The sequence below is a fragment of the Thalassophryne amazonica genome, chromosome 12 (genome assembly GCF_902500255.1).
Source record: "Thalassophryne amazonica chromosome 12, fThaAma1.1, whole genome shotgun sequence".
Lineage (NCBI taxonomy): Eukaryota > Metazoa > Chordata > Actinopteri > Batrachoidiformes > Batrachoididae > Thalassophryne > Thalassophryne amazonica.
The window spans coordinates 12,222,194-12,239,220 of NC_047114.1; the positions used below are offsets into that span (position 1 = coordinate 12,222,194).

General features: G+C 38.5%; 1 protein-coding gene across 1 annotated transcript in view; it reads left to right on the forward strand.

The window, feature by feature from the left end:
• The window catches only part of myo10 (myosin X), a 289,282-nt gene that overhangs the window by 131,965 nt on the left and 140,290 nt on the right, over positions 1 to 17,027 (forward strand). The window contains exons 5-8 of the mRNA XM_034183772.1: positions 8,482 to 8,616; positions 9,739 to 9,863; positions 15,454 to 15,467; positions 16,937 to 17,021. Of these exons, the coding sequence (XP_034039663.1) occupies positions 8,482 to 8,616; positions 9,739 to 9,863; positions 15,454 to 15,467; positions 16,937 to 17,021 (359 nt within the window). The remainder of the gene's footprint in view (positions 1 to 8,481; positions 8,617 to 9,738; positions 9,864 to 15,453; positions 15,468 to 16,936; positions 17,022 to 17,027) is intronic.

The window sequence follows — 17,027 nt, forward strand, 5'->3', positions numbered from 1 at the left end:
AGTCCAACACATGTCGCAGAACAAGATCAAGAATGTGGTGCTGGCAGCCGATGTATTGAGGTTCATCGAATCCCTTGTCTCTAAATGTTCTCTGAAGCCTGGCTACAACACCATTTTTGTGACCAGTATTGACTGCTGTTGTGTCAGAGATGATCATCTGAATACTGTTCCATGCATTGTACTCATCAAGCAGGTCCTATCTTGGTATATAGATGTCTGCAGTGGTTCTACTGTCACAAGCCAAAATGCCAAGTTGTAATGTTCTTCTGTCATTTTTCAAGTACACAACTTGGTACTCCTTATTGTCAATTTTCTTACCATCAAAATGCAAACAAAATTTCTCTTCAGAGATCAGTTCCATGAGGCGGTTCTTAACTTGTTCTGCATCTCTGATTGTTCGACGCCAGACAACAGACTGTGATGGTGTTGGTACACTAACTCCATCTTCAGCCAGACTTTGAAGTACCTGTGACGCTTTTCTGGTTGACAAAGTGTTTAGACACCAGTTTTGCAGCAGACTTTGTTGAGTGGCATGTTCATGTTTATCTATAAATGGACTGCATTTATATAAATGGTAAATGGACTGCATTTATATAGCGCTTTTCCATCTGCATCAGATGCTCAAAGCACTTTACAGTTATGCCTCACATTCACCCCAATGTCAGGGTGCTGGCATACAAGGCGCTCACTACACACCGGGAGCAATAGGGGATTAAAGGCCTTACCCAAGGGCCCTTAGTGATTTTCCAGTCAGATGGGGATTTCAAACCATGATCTTCTCGACTCAAGCCCAACACCTTAACCACTAGACCATCACCTCCCCCATCATCTATTTTACCTTTATTTTTTATTTCTTTTAATTAGTTTAATAATATATTTTAGCAATATTTATTTGTATATATTTTCTTGATATTTCTTGATACTTGTTAATTCTTTTCTTGTTACGTTATTTTTAAATAGTATTGTGTAAACTCGTGTATTTTTAAAAGTGATGTGGTGCTAGGTGCGGGAGGTTTTTTCATGATCCAATGAAATAAACTTCAAAAAAGTGATCTATGGGTAAAAGTTCATCAAATGCAACATCAGGAAAATGAAAGTTTTGAAAAAGGTTTTGTAGTCATAACCCTAGCGTGCAACTTATGCTGTCGGTCTTATTGGGTGTATTACAACTTTTGTGACGCTGGCCCCATCTGGCTAAAAATGGAAAAACACTTTGTTGTCCTGGGTCTCCATCCTCCTTGATTGGTACATCACTACCCCTGTCATTTAATTTCACAAGTATTCACAATTCCGAAAATGTTTTGAGCTGCAGCAGATGAGCCTCTCCAGTCCAATCTTGTCTAATAATCTTTTCCTTCCATCATTGCAGTATCCTGCGGTTAACATGTGGCAATGTAAAGGTTGTAATTATTTAAAAGATTTTTTAATGTGAGCGCACATTTGCTTCTTTTGTACAGTGGTGGGCACAGTTCTGCTAATCTGTTAACCGCTAATTAGCAAAGATAACTTTTTTGTTAACTGATTAGCTTTTCAGCTAACTTTGAAAACATCAGCGGACTAATTAACTTCCACTAAATTTAGTTCCAATACGTTTTAGACTACTAACATATTTTTGTGGGCATAGTGAATAAAGCTTAACAGTTAAACACATTTGTAAAGCCTGAAATCATACATTTTAGTGCGTGTCTGTTACATGTTTTGTAGCAGACAGACAGCTACAGTAGTGTTCAGAATAATAGTAGTGCTATGTGACTAAAAAGATTAATCCAGGTTTTGAGTATATTTCTTATTGTTACATGGGAAACAAGGTACCAGTAGATTCAGTAGGTTCTCACAAATCCAACAAGACCAAGCATTCATGATATGCACACTCTTACGGCTATGAAATTGGGCTATTAGTAAAAAAAGTAGAAAAGGAGGTGTTCACAATAATAGTAGCATCTGCTGTTGACGCTACAAACTCAAAACTACTGTGTTCAAACTGCTTTTTTAGCAATCCTGTGAATCACTAAACTAGTATTTAGTTGTATAACCACAGTTTTTCATGATTTTTTCACATCTGCGAGGCATTAATTTTGGTTTGGTTTGGAACCAAGATTTTGCTCATTTACTAGTGTGCTTGGGGTCATTGTCTTGTTGAAACACCCATTTCAAGGGCATGTCCTCTTCAGCATAGGGCAACATGACTTCTTCAAGTATTTTGACATATCCAAACTGATCCATGATACCTGGTATGCGATATATAGGCCCAACACCATAGTAGGAGAAACATGCCCATATCATGATGCTTGCACCACCATGCTTCACTGTCTTCACTGTGAACTGTGGCTTGAATTCAGAGTTTGGGGGTTGTCTCACAAACTGTCTGCGGCCCTTGGACCCAAAAAGAACAGTTTTATTCTCATCAGTCCACAAAATATTCCTCCATTTCTCTTCAGGCCAGTTGATGTGTTCTTTGGCAAATTATAACCTCTTCTGCTTTTATTTAACACAGGGATTTTGCGGGGGATTCTTGCAAATAAATTAGCTTCACACAGGCATCTTCTAACTGTCACAGCACTTACAGGTCACTCCAGACTGTCTTTGATCATCCTGGAGCTGATCAATGGGTGAGCCTTTGCCATTCTGGTTATTCTTCTATCCATTTTGATGGTTGTTTTCCATTTTCTTCTACGCGTCTCTGTTTTTTTTTTTTTTTTTTGTCCATTTTAAAGCATTGGAGATCATTGTAGATGAACAGCCTATAATTTTTTGCACCTGCGTATAGGTTTTCCCCCTCTCCAGTCAACTTTTTAATCAAACTACGCTGTTCTTCTGAACAATGTCTTGAACGTCCCATTTTCCTCAGGCTTTCAAAGAGAAAGCATGTTCAACAGGTGCTGGCTTCATCCTTAAATAGGGGACACCTGATTCACTCTATTCCTGATACCACACTACTATTATTGTGAACACCCCCTTTTCTACTTTTTTTTTTACTAATAGCCCAATTTCATAGCCATAAGAGTGTGCATATCATGAATGCTTGGTCTTGTTGCATTTGTGTGAATCCACTGAATCTACTACTGGTACCTTGTTTCTCATGTAACAATAAGAAATATACTCAAAACCTGGATTAATCTTTTTAGTCACACAGCACTACTATTATTATCGTCGTCAGTCAGAGCTGCGTGTCCTCAAAGAGCGAGCTGCAAAAAGTTTGTACCTGAGTTTTTGTGCCTCAGAGGTGGTGTTTGTAGTTGCCATCTGCCACGCTGGTGTTTGCCAACCCGGACAGTGGGAATACCGCCTCAACCGGGAACTTAGCCCCGCCGCTGGACAGCAACAACGTCCGAGGCCTGCCCAACGTGGTGAATTCACCGAGGCCGCGCGCTGCGTCATTGAAGCCGCGCGTCACGAGTGCCGCTTCCCCAAGGCCTCGTGCAGCCACGGCGGATCCATCAGCGCGGAAACACCGAGGCCGCACGGCACCAGCGCAGCACAGATCCATCCCGGTGACAAACAACGCAGGCTGTTAACATCAGCGATCGCCAAGCAGCCCACAAGCCGACCATAGGGCCTAAGAAGGTTCTGACGGCGGAGGAAGGTGACGATATTAAAAAATCTCTGGACTTTCTTATCAGAGGAGATTTCTGTTTGAAGCAGCAACAGAAATCAATCATGGATCTGGTGGAGGAGGTGAAGGCACTACGGCTCCAGAACGCTGAGAAAGACCGGCGTCTGGTGCAGCTGGAAAATAGAGTGGCTGAAGTTTTTCAGTTATTGCAATTTCGGAAACATGGTTAAATGAGGATAATAAAGATCTGGTATATCTTGATGGTTATGAATTGTTCCTGGTTAATAGGCAGACGAGAAGGGGTGGAGGCGTTGCATTGTTTGTAAGGTCAGATTATAACTGTAAACTCATTAACATGTCATTTACAGTGGACAACATCATGGAATGTGTTACCATAGAAATTACATCTATAAACTCCAAAAACATAGTTGTTAGTTGCATTTACAGAGCTCCTGGGACAAATATTGACACCTTTGAAGACATTATCTTAGGAATGTACAACAAACTCGACAGAAATAAGCATTTATTTGTCTGTGGAGATTTCAATATAGATTTTTTAAACCCTCACAATCATTCACAAATCACTTCATTTATAAACACCTTGTACTGTTTAGGACTGTTTCTAACCATCATTCATCCTAGCAGAATAACTATGGACTCAACAACTCTCATTGACAATATTTTAACTAACACTATATCCGGTAATCTTGCCAGTTTTCTCAGTCTTTGCATTGGAGGGTTGTTGTAAGTATCGAAGCAATACCAAATTCATGAGTAGAAAAGTAACACCTGAAACAATTGAAAATTTAAGGGAGGATTTATCAAGTCAGAATTGGTCAGATGTTTTTGTTGATGATGTTGACAGGTCATATGATGCTTTCATTTCCATTTTTTCCAGTTTGTATAATAAACACTGTCCATTTGTTGACAAAATATATAGAAATCAATATAGCAATAAACCATGGATAACTAAGGGGCTTCAGAGGGCATGTAAAAAGAAAAACTTACTATATAAACATTTCATAAAACTACAAACTAAGGAAGCTGAAAGTAAGTATAAAACATATAAGAATAAGTTAATCAATATCATGAGACTCAGTAAAAAAAGACATTATAATGAGTTACTTGTCAAAAATAGAAATAACATCAAAAACACATGGAACATATTAAATGAAATAGTAAAAAAGAATAGAGTAGAGATTATCCTTCATTTTTTCAGAGTAACAACTACATCACGACTGATAACGACAAGTCTATTGCTGAACACTTTAATGAATACTTCGTTAATGTGGGTAAAAATCTTGCCAGTAAAATTGACTCAATTAACTAACTAATAACTTCTGGGTAAATAATTCAATGTTTAACAAATCTGTTTCAATGTTCATTGGTAGTACTCACGAAAGGGAAATACTTGATCTGGTTCATGGTTCAAAAAGTAAGAAATCGACTGATTTTAATAATTTGGATATGGCTTTATTAAAAAAGTTATTGATTGTATAGTAAAACCGTTCAATTACATTTGCAATATGTCACTAAGTACTGGTAAATTTCCTTCTCAAATGAAGTAATTCCTCTGTTTAAAACTGGTGACAAACACACATTTTCTAATTATAGACCTAGATCACTCCTCCCACAATTTTCCAAAATTTTGAAAAAAATATTTGCTAAAAGATTAAATGATTATTTACTGAAGCATAACATCATTTGTGAAGAACAATATGGATTCAGAAGGTCTCGAACTACATCACAGGCTTTGATGGACTTTGTGGAAAATATAGCAACTGCAATTGACAATAAACAATATACAGTAGGTGTTTTTTTTTTTTTTATTTACAGAAAGCGTTTGACACAATTAACCATAGAATACTATTAACTAAACTGTAGAAATATGGAATCAGAGGTCTGGCATATGAATGGATAACTAGTTATTTACAAGGCAGATTTCAGTATGTTCAATTCAATAATACAAATTCTAAACTCAGGGAAGTCACATGTGGGGTGCCGCAGGGCTCAGTGCTGGGTCCTTTGTTGTTTATAATCTATATAAATTATATAAATTGAGTGTCGAGTTCACTGAGGTGTCCTTTTTGCAGATGATACAACTGTGTTCTGTAACGGTGAAAATCTTGAACAGCTTCTGGACATAGTGGAGAAAGAACTGGAAAAATTTAAGGTTTGGTTTGATGCTAGTAAGCTGTCACTCAACCTTGGGAAACCAAATGTATTATATTTGGAAATAAACAGGCACCCAAATGTAAAAATTTAACTATAAACAATAAGGGAATTGAGTTAGTAAGAGAGAATAAATTTTTAGGTGTTATAATTGATAATAAACTTAGCTGGAAACCACATATAAATTATGTGAAATCAAAATTGTCAAAAACTATAGCCATTTTGTATAAAACCAAAGACATACTGCCACACGAAGGGTTACTTACTTTATATCATTCTCTGATGGTACCATATATGACATATTGTGTTGAGTCATGGGGAAACACTTACAAATCAAACACCAATCCAATATTCCTTTTGCAAAAAGGAGCCATACGAATCATCTGCAGTAAACATTATCGTGAACCAACTCATTCTCTATTTGTGTCTTTAAATTTATTAAAATTCATAGATTTGGTCGATTACATTACAATTCAAACTTTGTTTCGAGCAAAAAACCAAGCCTTACTGAGGCATGTCCAGAGTCTGTTCAGATTGAGGGAATCCAGATATAGTTTAAGAGGTTGTACAATATTTATGAAACCACCAGTAAGAACAAATGTAAAGGGTTTTTTGTGTGTCTGTGGTTGGGGTGAAGAAATGGAACAAATGTTCAACAGAGGTTAGAATGAGTGGTACCTTAGTAAGATTTAAGAAACTACTCAAAAAGAACATCATGTCTAAATATCATAAAGAAGCAAATATAATTTGATTTATAGGGAATGTTCAGTTTATAAGTGGGATTTATTGTATATTTGAATGTGTGGGTATGTATATGCGTATGTAGATATATAGATATGGGTAGGTGTATATGTATATAAGTGACCGTGTATATGTATGTATATATATATATGTATATATTTATGTATGTAAAGTATATACATATGTATATAGGTATATATGGTACAGCCCAAGCAGAGGGTCACCCCCAAGAGCCTGGTCTGCTTGCGGTTTCTTCCTTATAGGGAGTTTTTCCTCACCACAGTTGCCTACTGCTTGCTCTGGGGGTTGGTTGGTAAGGTTAGTCCTTACTTGCGTAAAGTGCCTTGATTTGACTTTCTTGTGATCTGGTACTATATAAATATAATTATAAGTGAATAGTATATTGATGTGTATGTCTGTGTGTCGACATGTAGTAGTGAATTTGTATTTATGTAAATATGACTGATTAGAATTGATGGACTTGTACTAGCAGGGGTGGGCGCTAATAAGCTTTGCTTCAGCCCATACCCTTTCGGACTCACTAGTTTTGTTTATGCGTTTGTGGAATTGTTCATTTTTTTTTTCTATTTGAATATTTTGTGTGCCGAATAAAAACTTTGTCTCTTTGTCATTATTCTAAACACTACTGTATGAGAGGTAGAGCTCAATCCTCTGCCAGCAGAGGAGAGCTGGCTACCAGAGAGAAAGGAAGAGGGGGGAGAAAAAATTTATTTTCACAGCCATACAGACTTACAGATGTATCACAGGAGTCATGACAGGCAGTTTTGACTTATGGTTAAAATTTTAAACAAACTAATTCCACCCATGAATGACTGGGTTTACCCAAGTGGAGGTCATAGAGTTTTTGCCTTTTGGACTCTCTTAGCTCGTCGTCTCATCCTCTTAAAATGGAAGGAAACTTCCCCACCCACCATATCACACCAGATAAAGATGTGTTGTTCAGTTTAAACCTTGAAAATAATCAGGTGTCTAATGAAGGGCATTGAAAAGAAATTTTATAAAGTTTGGAAGCTGTTCTTGATATTCTTTGACCAACCATCGACACAGGTTTGGGAGTAGTTTTTGTTTAATGACATTATTTTTTTTCTCTGAATGATTTTGGTTGGTTATGTGTATTTATTTATTATCTGTTTCTTCTCATTCTTGTGTACATATAACTATGTGCCTTTAAAGTAAGTCCACATGTTCTTTGTTTTAGGGTGGTTTTTTTAATTTTGTATTGTGTATTGTATTTTTATATTGTCAAAAGTTCAATAAATATATTAAACACCTAAAGAGCCTCAGATTCCACAGTGGGCCTCAGAGTTCTTATGTTTGGCTGAACTTGTCTGAGGATTGGTCTCTCTATTCATGGTTTATATGTTTTTACTTGCTGTTTGGAGTTTGATTTATTGGTATGATGTTCAGGCTTTATATTTTCAATGTTTTATACTGTGGAACTAATTATTATTATTATTATTGTTATTATCATAATGCACAGGAGTGGCGTTATTGTCTCAAAGGAATAAAACCTGTTTTCATTAATAACTCATACAGTCACAAAGACGAGTCATTAACAGACTGCGTGTTACATTGATGCTAAACACACACATCCACCCCAACGCCCGCATGCCGCCATGCAAGGCACTTAACTTCACACCAGGATTAAGTTGCTCAAGGCCACCTCCATGCCTGTCTCATTTAGGGATTGAACCAGTCACAAGGCTGTTTCTCTCACCTTCAAGTCACCATTTCACACTCCAAAAATAAGAAACTAAACCAGCAATTCCATTATTTATGTGTAATAATGGTTTCAGACTGGTTTGTAGTTTGATTGCTGATGGTTGCTGTGTTGGTGCATTCTGCCATCTAGTCGCTGCATTGTAGAATAAGGACCTCTGAATGATGAGCTGTCAGTCGGCCTTTAAGTCCACTTCACTGTCAGCACAGCAGCCTTTGGGCTGGTTGGTACTGTGTGCCTTGCTCATGGGCAGGTGGTGTTTTGTCCCCTGCAGCGGTGAGAGCGGTGCGGGAAAAACGGAAAGCACCAAGCTGATACTGAAGTTCTTGTCAGCCATGAGTCAGCACTCGCTGGAGACATCGTCCAGATACGGGACATCCCACGTGGAAGAGGCGCTGCTGGAGAGCAGGTACCATTCCCATCTCTTTATTTATGCAGCGTTATCCATCTTACGACAGTTTGCATTCCCATGTCCTTAAACCGTCTCCTTAAAAGAAAAAAACCTATTTACATACCGTCTGTTTCTCTTAAGGGGGAAAAAAAAATCACTTTTGTAAACATTTTGAGTCATAGGCCACTTTTTGTTTGAATGTCTGTTTTTCTTTTAAATCTTTGCGTCATTGCGCTATTCTGAACCGTTACAAATGAATTGAATCTACAGTCACGATTCTTCAGTCTGGTCCAGTTTGAGAGTTCTGAGAACTCCAGGTTGCATTTCCATTGGTGGCCACATGGGGTTGTCCAGGTGTGATTTTTTTTTTATTATTATTATTATTTATTAGTCTTTAAATGTATTTATTTGTGGTTTGGATTCCCGAAGAAGTTCACGTTAGACAAAAAAAAAAACACTTAAAATCCAGTTCATGCTGAAGCAGGCAAATTGACGCTTTTTGCAAACTCAGTCATTTAGCCTTACGATATTTTCAAATTCATTCCCATCAGAATGAAGCTAAAATGTGTTATTTGTTTATTAAAATGTTCATATGTCATTCAAACACAACAAACATCAACACACATATACTGAATTTTTCACTGTAGCTTTGGCTAATCTCGTGACCATTTACTGCAAAGCACATGCAGTGTTGCAATTTAAATATTAAAACTGATTTCATGCTTCAAATGACTGGGGAGTATTTTTAAGACCACAATCCACTTTGTTTAGTTGTAATCCAGTATATTTGAAATTGTACACCACATTTATGATTATATTTGATCCTAATATTTGATGGATGTTGGATTTGACCCTGACATTGGAATAGAGTGGCTCCCTGAGATTTGTATTATTACAGTGTTTTGCACTCTAACTGTTAGAAAGGACTTTAAGAATGCTGAATAACGCCTGTCAGTTGAATATGAAGAAAACGTCCGTGAACATCGTTCTTCACACTGTCTCCACTAAATAAATGTGATTGCACTGACTGTAGGGAAGTAACTTTTTGGCCGTGTGATCAAGTGATTCAGGTCTTGATGCGGCCCCCGGGCCCGAGTCTGAGACCTCTGCTTTAATTGTTTCACGATTGTGTTCTTTCAGTCCCATCATGGAGGCTTTTGGAAATGCCAAAACTGTCTACAACAACAACTCCAGCCGCTTTGGGAAGTTTGTACAGCTGCACTTCAGCCACAAGGGAAACATCGAGGGCGGGAAAATCGTTGACTGTATCCTTCACCCGCGAAAATTAACATCAGTTTAGGGCAGGTTTTGAAGGAGGTACGAGGCGTCCTGTCAGGCAGTGCTCGAGTTTATATGAAAGGTGCTGAATCCATCTGCAGGAGGAGGCGCTGACTTTGCTCAAAAAAAGCACAAATCTTGTGAGCAGATTTTCACCAAACTTAGTAGGAATATTTCTTGCAGGAAGGTCTCCAGATGATTCATCTATGGTTAAAGGTCAAAGGTCAATACCCAAATTTCCAATACCCAAATTTTCTGTGATATCTCCCCAACCAGTATAGTGAGAAAGATGATCCAGAGCTCATTTTGATCAGCTAATCATGTGTCAACACGTGCATTACTAGTGCACATGCACGTAAATTGGCCCGACACCAAGGTCATATCAAAATGGCTACCAAACACACAGCAGAACAGTGAGAGTAAGCGGAGTGTTATGGTGTGCTTTTAAGCCCTTTAAAGCTGTACGGCCTTTGGGTTTTTAAAGGTTTCTTCTTTGGCACCGCTATAATTTTATTCCTTAGCATTTCAGTAAGGGATTCATATGTGATATTGCCAGTATCATAAAAATTTCTGCTGTCTAGAAACAATTTAGAATTTCAACCCTGATGGGTAGAAATTTAAGTGATCAGATGACATGACATACATTTGGTAGCGATGACATTGATCAGACCGTTCTGCTTTAAGAGTTCAGTACGTGCCTGCTCCTTAAAAATTACTGGTGCACATTGTGCTGTTTTTGGCTCTGGAAACAGCTGTTATAGGCTTCAGAGGTGGAATGTGCAAAAAAAAAAAAAGCGTCCTTGTCCACACCAGGAGAAGCGATGTGGGATGCACCATTCTTCTGTACAATTTTCGAACACAGAAGAAGGATCCAGAGCGAAAGAAAAGATGACGGTTGTAGGAGCGACAGTCTTTGTAATCTGATGCAAGTTGATCCAGACGGGAATGTTCTTCTCTTGCTTGAAGCTATTTAGACACAATTGCATATATTCACAGAGGCCATCTCCTTCTCTGCCTCATTAGCCTAACCATCCTGCAATTTCAGTCCATTGGAAATTTCTGTTCCTTCAAATTTGATCAATACAGAACCTGGGAGAGGTCACTTAAAGTGATATTTTTTTTTTCTGGCCATGATAATTTGTGTGCACGTTTTCCTTTAATTGGGCCCACGAATTAATAAAACGTGCACGTTTTCCTGGCTGTGATAATTTGTGCGCACGTTTTAATGGCCGTGATAATTTGTGCATACGTTTTCCCTTAATTGAGCCCTCGAATTAATAAAACGTGCACACGTTTTCCTTTAAATGAGCCCTCGAATTATAATAAAATGTACGCACATTTTCCTTAATTGAGCCCTCAAATTGTAATAAACTGTGCGCACATTTTCCTTTAATTGAGCCCTCAAATTGTAATAAACTGTGCGCACATTTTCCTTTAATTGAGCCCTCGAAGTGTAATAAAACGTTTTCCTTTTGTTCAAAATGATATGACCTAAATTGTCATCCTCACGACGGGGAGACGCTTCGCCCTCAGCATCCTTTTTAATGTACTTATAAACTCCAGATGATGCCATGCTGGGCAACCAGAGTTCTCTGTATGTCCTTGTGCACCCAAACCCTGACCACATCCATTTCTAATGGGGGAATGTATTACACTGTCTCCTGGTTTGTTGGGTAATAGCCAACATTTATGTGTCAAGACAATATTGAGTGCACGTTTTACAAATTGTGGCCACGTTTAAGTAGATCGTGCCCTTGTTTTACTCAAACGATGCTTAAACTGTACGCACAATATCATAAAACGAGCGCACTATATAACAAAATGTGCACACAATATAATACGTGCGCACAATATCATAAAGCGTGTACACAATATCATAAAACGAGTGCACAATATAAAACGAGCGCACAATATAATAAAACGTGTGCAACGAGCGCACAATATAATAAAACGTGCTCACAATATAATAAAACGTGCGCACAATATCATAAAACGTACGCACAATATCATAAAATGAGCTCACAATATCAAAAATGTGCACACAATATAATAAAACGAGTGTACAATGTCATAAAACGTGCGCACCATATTATAAAACATGCACACAATATAAAAGGAGCGCACGATATAATAAAATGTGCACAACGAGCGTACAGTATAATAAAACGTGGGCACAGTCTCTCCACATGCAAAACACTGTGTGATGACACTTCCAGGGCTCCGTAGATCAAACTATTATAGTTTTGTTTGATTACTTCCTTCTCTTCATCTTTAGTCAAAACGTGCGAAGCATAGGCTAAACTCACAATCCTGTCCTTATGCGTAGCTCTTACTGGAAGGCCACAATGGTGAGAAAATCTTTTTAAATCATCAAATTTCCACCTTTTAAAATCATCAAAACATGCACTATGCATAGTTTCTCCAATCACAGCCACAGAAGCCTGTAACTTCTTCTGGGTTGTCTGGGTGTCTTGGTGTCTTTCCTCTCTAATCTCCTTCTTGCACAGTCACTCAGTTTTTGAAAACTGTCTGCTCCACACAGATTTATCATAGTGTCATACTGTTTGTATTTCTTCATAACTCATGTAAATAAAGCCCAAGACATAACCAGTGTCTTGGAAATGTTCAGGTATCCATCCTCTTAGTTGTTTGAAGAAAACTGGATGTAAAAGTGACGGTTTACATGTGCTATATTAAAGGGGGCACTTACTTATTCACACCATCATTTTGGCGTTTAGATTTTTAATTTTTTTAAATTCATGATGTACAATTTACTTTTCACTGTGAGTCTAAAGGGCATAATTTTTTAGATTTTAATATACAAAGCATGATTTGTTCTGTTTTGTTTTTTTGATGTCCTAAAAAATTTCTAACATGTAAAAGCTCAAGGGGGCAAGCAGTTTTTCACACCACTGTATTACACACACACACACATATATATATATATATATATATATATATATATATATATATATATACGAGGTCTGTTAGAAAACTATCTGACCTTTTTATTTTTTTTAAAAAACTATATGGATTTGAATCATGTGCGTTTGCATCAGCCAAGCTTGAACCTTCGTGCGCATGCGTGAGTTTTTTCACGCCTGTCGGTTGCGTCATTTGTCTGTGGGCAGGCTTCGAGTGAGCACTGGTCCACCCACCTCGTCGGATTTTCATTGTCAGGGAAATGGCTGAGCGATTGGAGCAGCGCTGAATCAAATTTTTCCAGAAACTATGAGAGACAGCCTGGTGGAAACCATTCGGAAGATTCAGACGGCTTTTGGTGAGGATATTCCAGTTTCTAGAAAAATTTGATTCAGCGCTGCTCCAATCGCTCAGCCATTTCCCTGACAATGAAAATCCGACGAGGCGGATGGACCAGTGCTCACTCGAAGCCTGCCCACAGGCAAATGACGCAACCGACAGGCGTGAAAAAACTCACGCATGCGCACGAAGGTTCAAGCTTGGCTGATGCAAACGCACATGATTCAAATCCATATAGTTTTTTTTTAAAAATAAAAAGGTCGGATAGTTTTCTAACAGACCTCGTATATGTGTATATATACAGTGAGGAAAATAAGTATTTGAACACCCTGCAGTTTTGCAAGTTCTCCCACTTAGAAATCATGGAGGGGTCTGAAATTTTCATTTTAGGTGCATGTCCACTGTGAGAGACATAATCTAAAAAAAAAAAAAAAAATCTGGATGTATGATTTTTTTTTTTTTTTTTTTTTTTTTTTTGTAGATAATTTATTTGTATGTTACTGCTGCAAATAAGTATTTGCAAAATAAGTATTTTCAACACCTGTGAAAATCAATGTTAATATTTGGTACAGTAGCCTTTGTTTGGAATTACAGAGGTCAAATGTTTCCTGTAGTTTTTCACCAGGTTTGCACACAATGCAGCAGGGATTTTGGTCCACTCCTCCATACAGATCTTCTCTAGATCTTTCAGGTTTGGAGTTTCAGCTCCCTCCAAAGATTTTCTATTGAGTTCAGGTCTGGAGACTGGCCAGGCCACTCCAGGACCTTGAAATGCTTCTTATGGAGCCCCTCCTTAGTTGCCCTGGCTGTGTGTTTGGGGTCACTGTCATGCTGGAAGACCCAGCCATGACCCATCTTCAATGCTCTTACTGAGGGAAGGAGGTTGTTTGCCAAAATCTCGCAATTCATGACCCCATCCATCCTCCCTTCAATACGGTGCAGTCGTCCTGTCCCCTTTGCAGAAGAGCACCCCCAGAGTATGATGTTTCCACCCCCATGCTTCACGGTTGGGATGGTTTTCTTGGGGTTGTTCTCATCCTCTAAACATGGTAAGTGGAGTTGATTCCAAAAAGCTCTACTTTGGTCTCATCTGACCACATGACCTTCTCCCATGCCTCCTCTGGATCATCCAGATGGTCATGGTGAACTTCAAACGGGCCTGGACATGTGCTGGCTTGAGCAGGGGGACCTTGCTGCCCTGCAGGATTTTAAACCATGACAGCATCATGTGTTACTAATGTAATCTTTGTGACTCTGGTCCCAGCTCTCTTCAGGTCATTGATCAGGTCCTCCTGTGTAGTTCTGAGCTTTCTCAGAATCATCCTTACCCCACAAAGTGAGATCTTGCATGGAATTCCAGACCGAGGGAGAGTAACAGTCATCTTGTGTTTCTTCCATTTCCTAATAATAATCATAACAGTTGTTGTCTTCTACCAAGCTGCTTGCCTGTTGTCCTGTAGTCCATCCCAGCCTTGTGCAGGTCTACAGTTTTGTCCCTGGTGTCCTTAGACAGCTCTTTGGTCTTGGCTATGGTTGGAGTGTGATTGATTGAGTGTGTGAACAGGTGTCTTTTATACAGGTAACAAGTTCAAACAGGTGTAATTAATACAGGTAAAGAGTGCAGAATAAGAGGGCTTCTTAAAGAAAAGTTAACTGGTCTGTGAGAGACAGAATTCTTGCTGGTTGGTAGGTGTTCAAATTTGCAGCAGTAACATACAAATAAATTATTTAAAAAATCATACATTGTGATTTCTGGATTTTTTTTTTTAAGATTATGTCTCTCACAGTGGACATGCACCTAAGATGAAAATTTCAGACCCCTCCATGATTTCTAAGTGGGAGAACTTGCAAAATCACAGGTTGTTCAAATACTTATTTTCCTCACTGTACACACACACACACACACACACACACACACATATATATATATATGTAGTGATTTTCCAGTCAGGCTGGGATTTGAACCGAGGATCTTTTGGTCTCAAACCTTAACCATTAGACCATCACCTCACTTGTTTTTAACCCCATAACCCATAACATTAAGTCATAGATAGTCCAAACTATACCTTTTGGAATCTTTGTGGTCAGACAAATAATGTGGTGTGGTTTTCAATATGGATGGAGTATCTTTAATTTTGACCCCGTGTAATTATTTAGTTGACCCCTAATTCTGTGTTGAATTGATGCTCTTATATACAGTTGTGTCAAAATTCTGATGGCAGAGAGACACTGTCAGTTCCATCAGATTTTCTTTGCCGCCATCGTTGATTTGTGTTTGTTGTTGTCTTTGACTGACTGACACCTCTGCTGCCACAGACCTCTTAGAAAAGGTGAGTGTTCTTTCTGCCACCTGAGTTCTTGGCTAATTATCAATGTTTGTAAAGTTTGATGGACAGTAAATGAGTTTAGTAATTATTGCTAATTAATTTAGACCTTTGACTACAGTGGCCGTCACCTGCCATATGACCAGAATCTCATATCCTAATAGCATGTGTCACAATATTGTACATTTTTCTGCAAATTCAATGAATTAATATACAAATAATGAATGTTTCTGAGTTCAGTGGTACGAATATTTCATGAGGTGAAAGCTGGAACAAACCATTCAATGAGGCGAAACATTCATTATTTGTTTTATATAACGGCTGAAATAGATCAGTCATTTGATATTTTATTCATTTATAAACAACAGAAAAGGGACTTGCATTTTGGTGTTCCACTGTGACATGTGATTCAGTGATGCTGTGCACTCACTTTGTGTAGTTCCTCAGTCCAGCCAAAAATCACATCAGTGTTTCATGTTAACAGCTCTTCATGCATCCAGAGGGCTTACAGCGGAGTGGATTTTGTGTCTGTGTGTGTGTGTGTGTGTGGCAGCGTCAGTTAACTCAATCAAGTCATCATGTCGCTGTCCCGCGCGCACACGCAACCGGCTCGGGTCGAGCTGTTTACTTGCCTCAGTGCAGCAAAAAAAAAAAGTCACATCAGAAATGAGTCCAGGTTTTCTTTCTCTTGTGTGTGTGTGTGTGTCTTACAGAGATTAGCAGTATCAGTTAGCTCAAATTATGTCTCAGGAGAGTCGTGTCCCCCACGCGTGCGCGCACACACGCAACCTGGTCGGCGCTTGTGCATGCGTGAACAACAAAAATAAGACCTTATACGTTCTCAGTGCAGCGAGGACGTACACAGTCTTATTTTGTTGTTCACGGCACGCACAAGCACCGACCAGGTTGGAGGACATGCGCACATGTGCATGCGTGATTGCACGAAGCGTGCACGTGAGAGTGCAATGGTACCAAACATATGAACCAAATTTGCACTCTAAATGGAACCAAGCCGCACTATGAATGCAATGCAACACAAATGGGATGAATTAATCCATGTCATGTGACATACAAAGCATCAAATGACAAGAATCCACTCAGCCGTTATATAATACTTTATATATAATTACCACATGGACAGACCTGCTCTACTCAAAAGTAAAACATTATACAACTGTATTTGATGATTTTCTTTTTCATTAGAACCTTTGAGCAAATCTTTATGTAAAAAAAAAAAAAAAAAAAATGCTGATTGACTTGAAACTTTAAGTTGCATTTTAACATCTGAGTTTCTTTAAAAATATAATTAAGTGAAAATATATAAATACAAGTAAACAAGAATTTAAATGGTTACAGCTGATTTCACCCACACACACACATACACGTGCGCATACGTACGTTCGCTCAGGTTGAAACACGGTAAGGTGTGTGAGGTTTGGATTTTGTGCTGATTGGTGTTCTGTGTATCCATACAGAACCGGGTCGTCAGGCAGAACCCGGGAGAAAGGAACTACCACATATTCTACGCATTGTTAGCAGGAACCAACAGCCAGCAGCGAGGTGAGT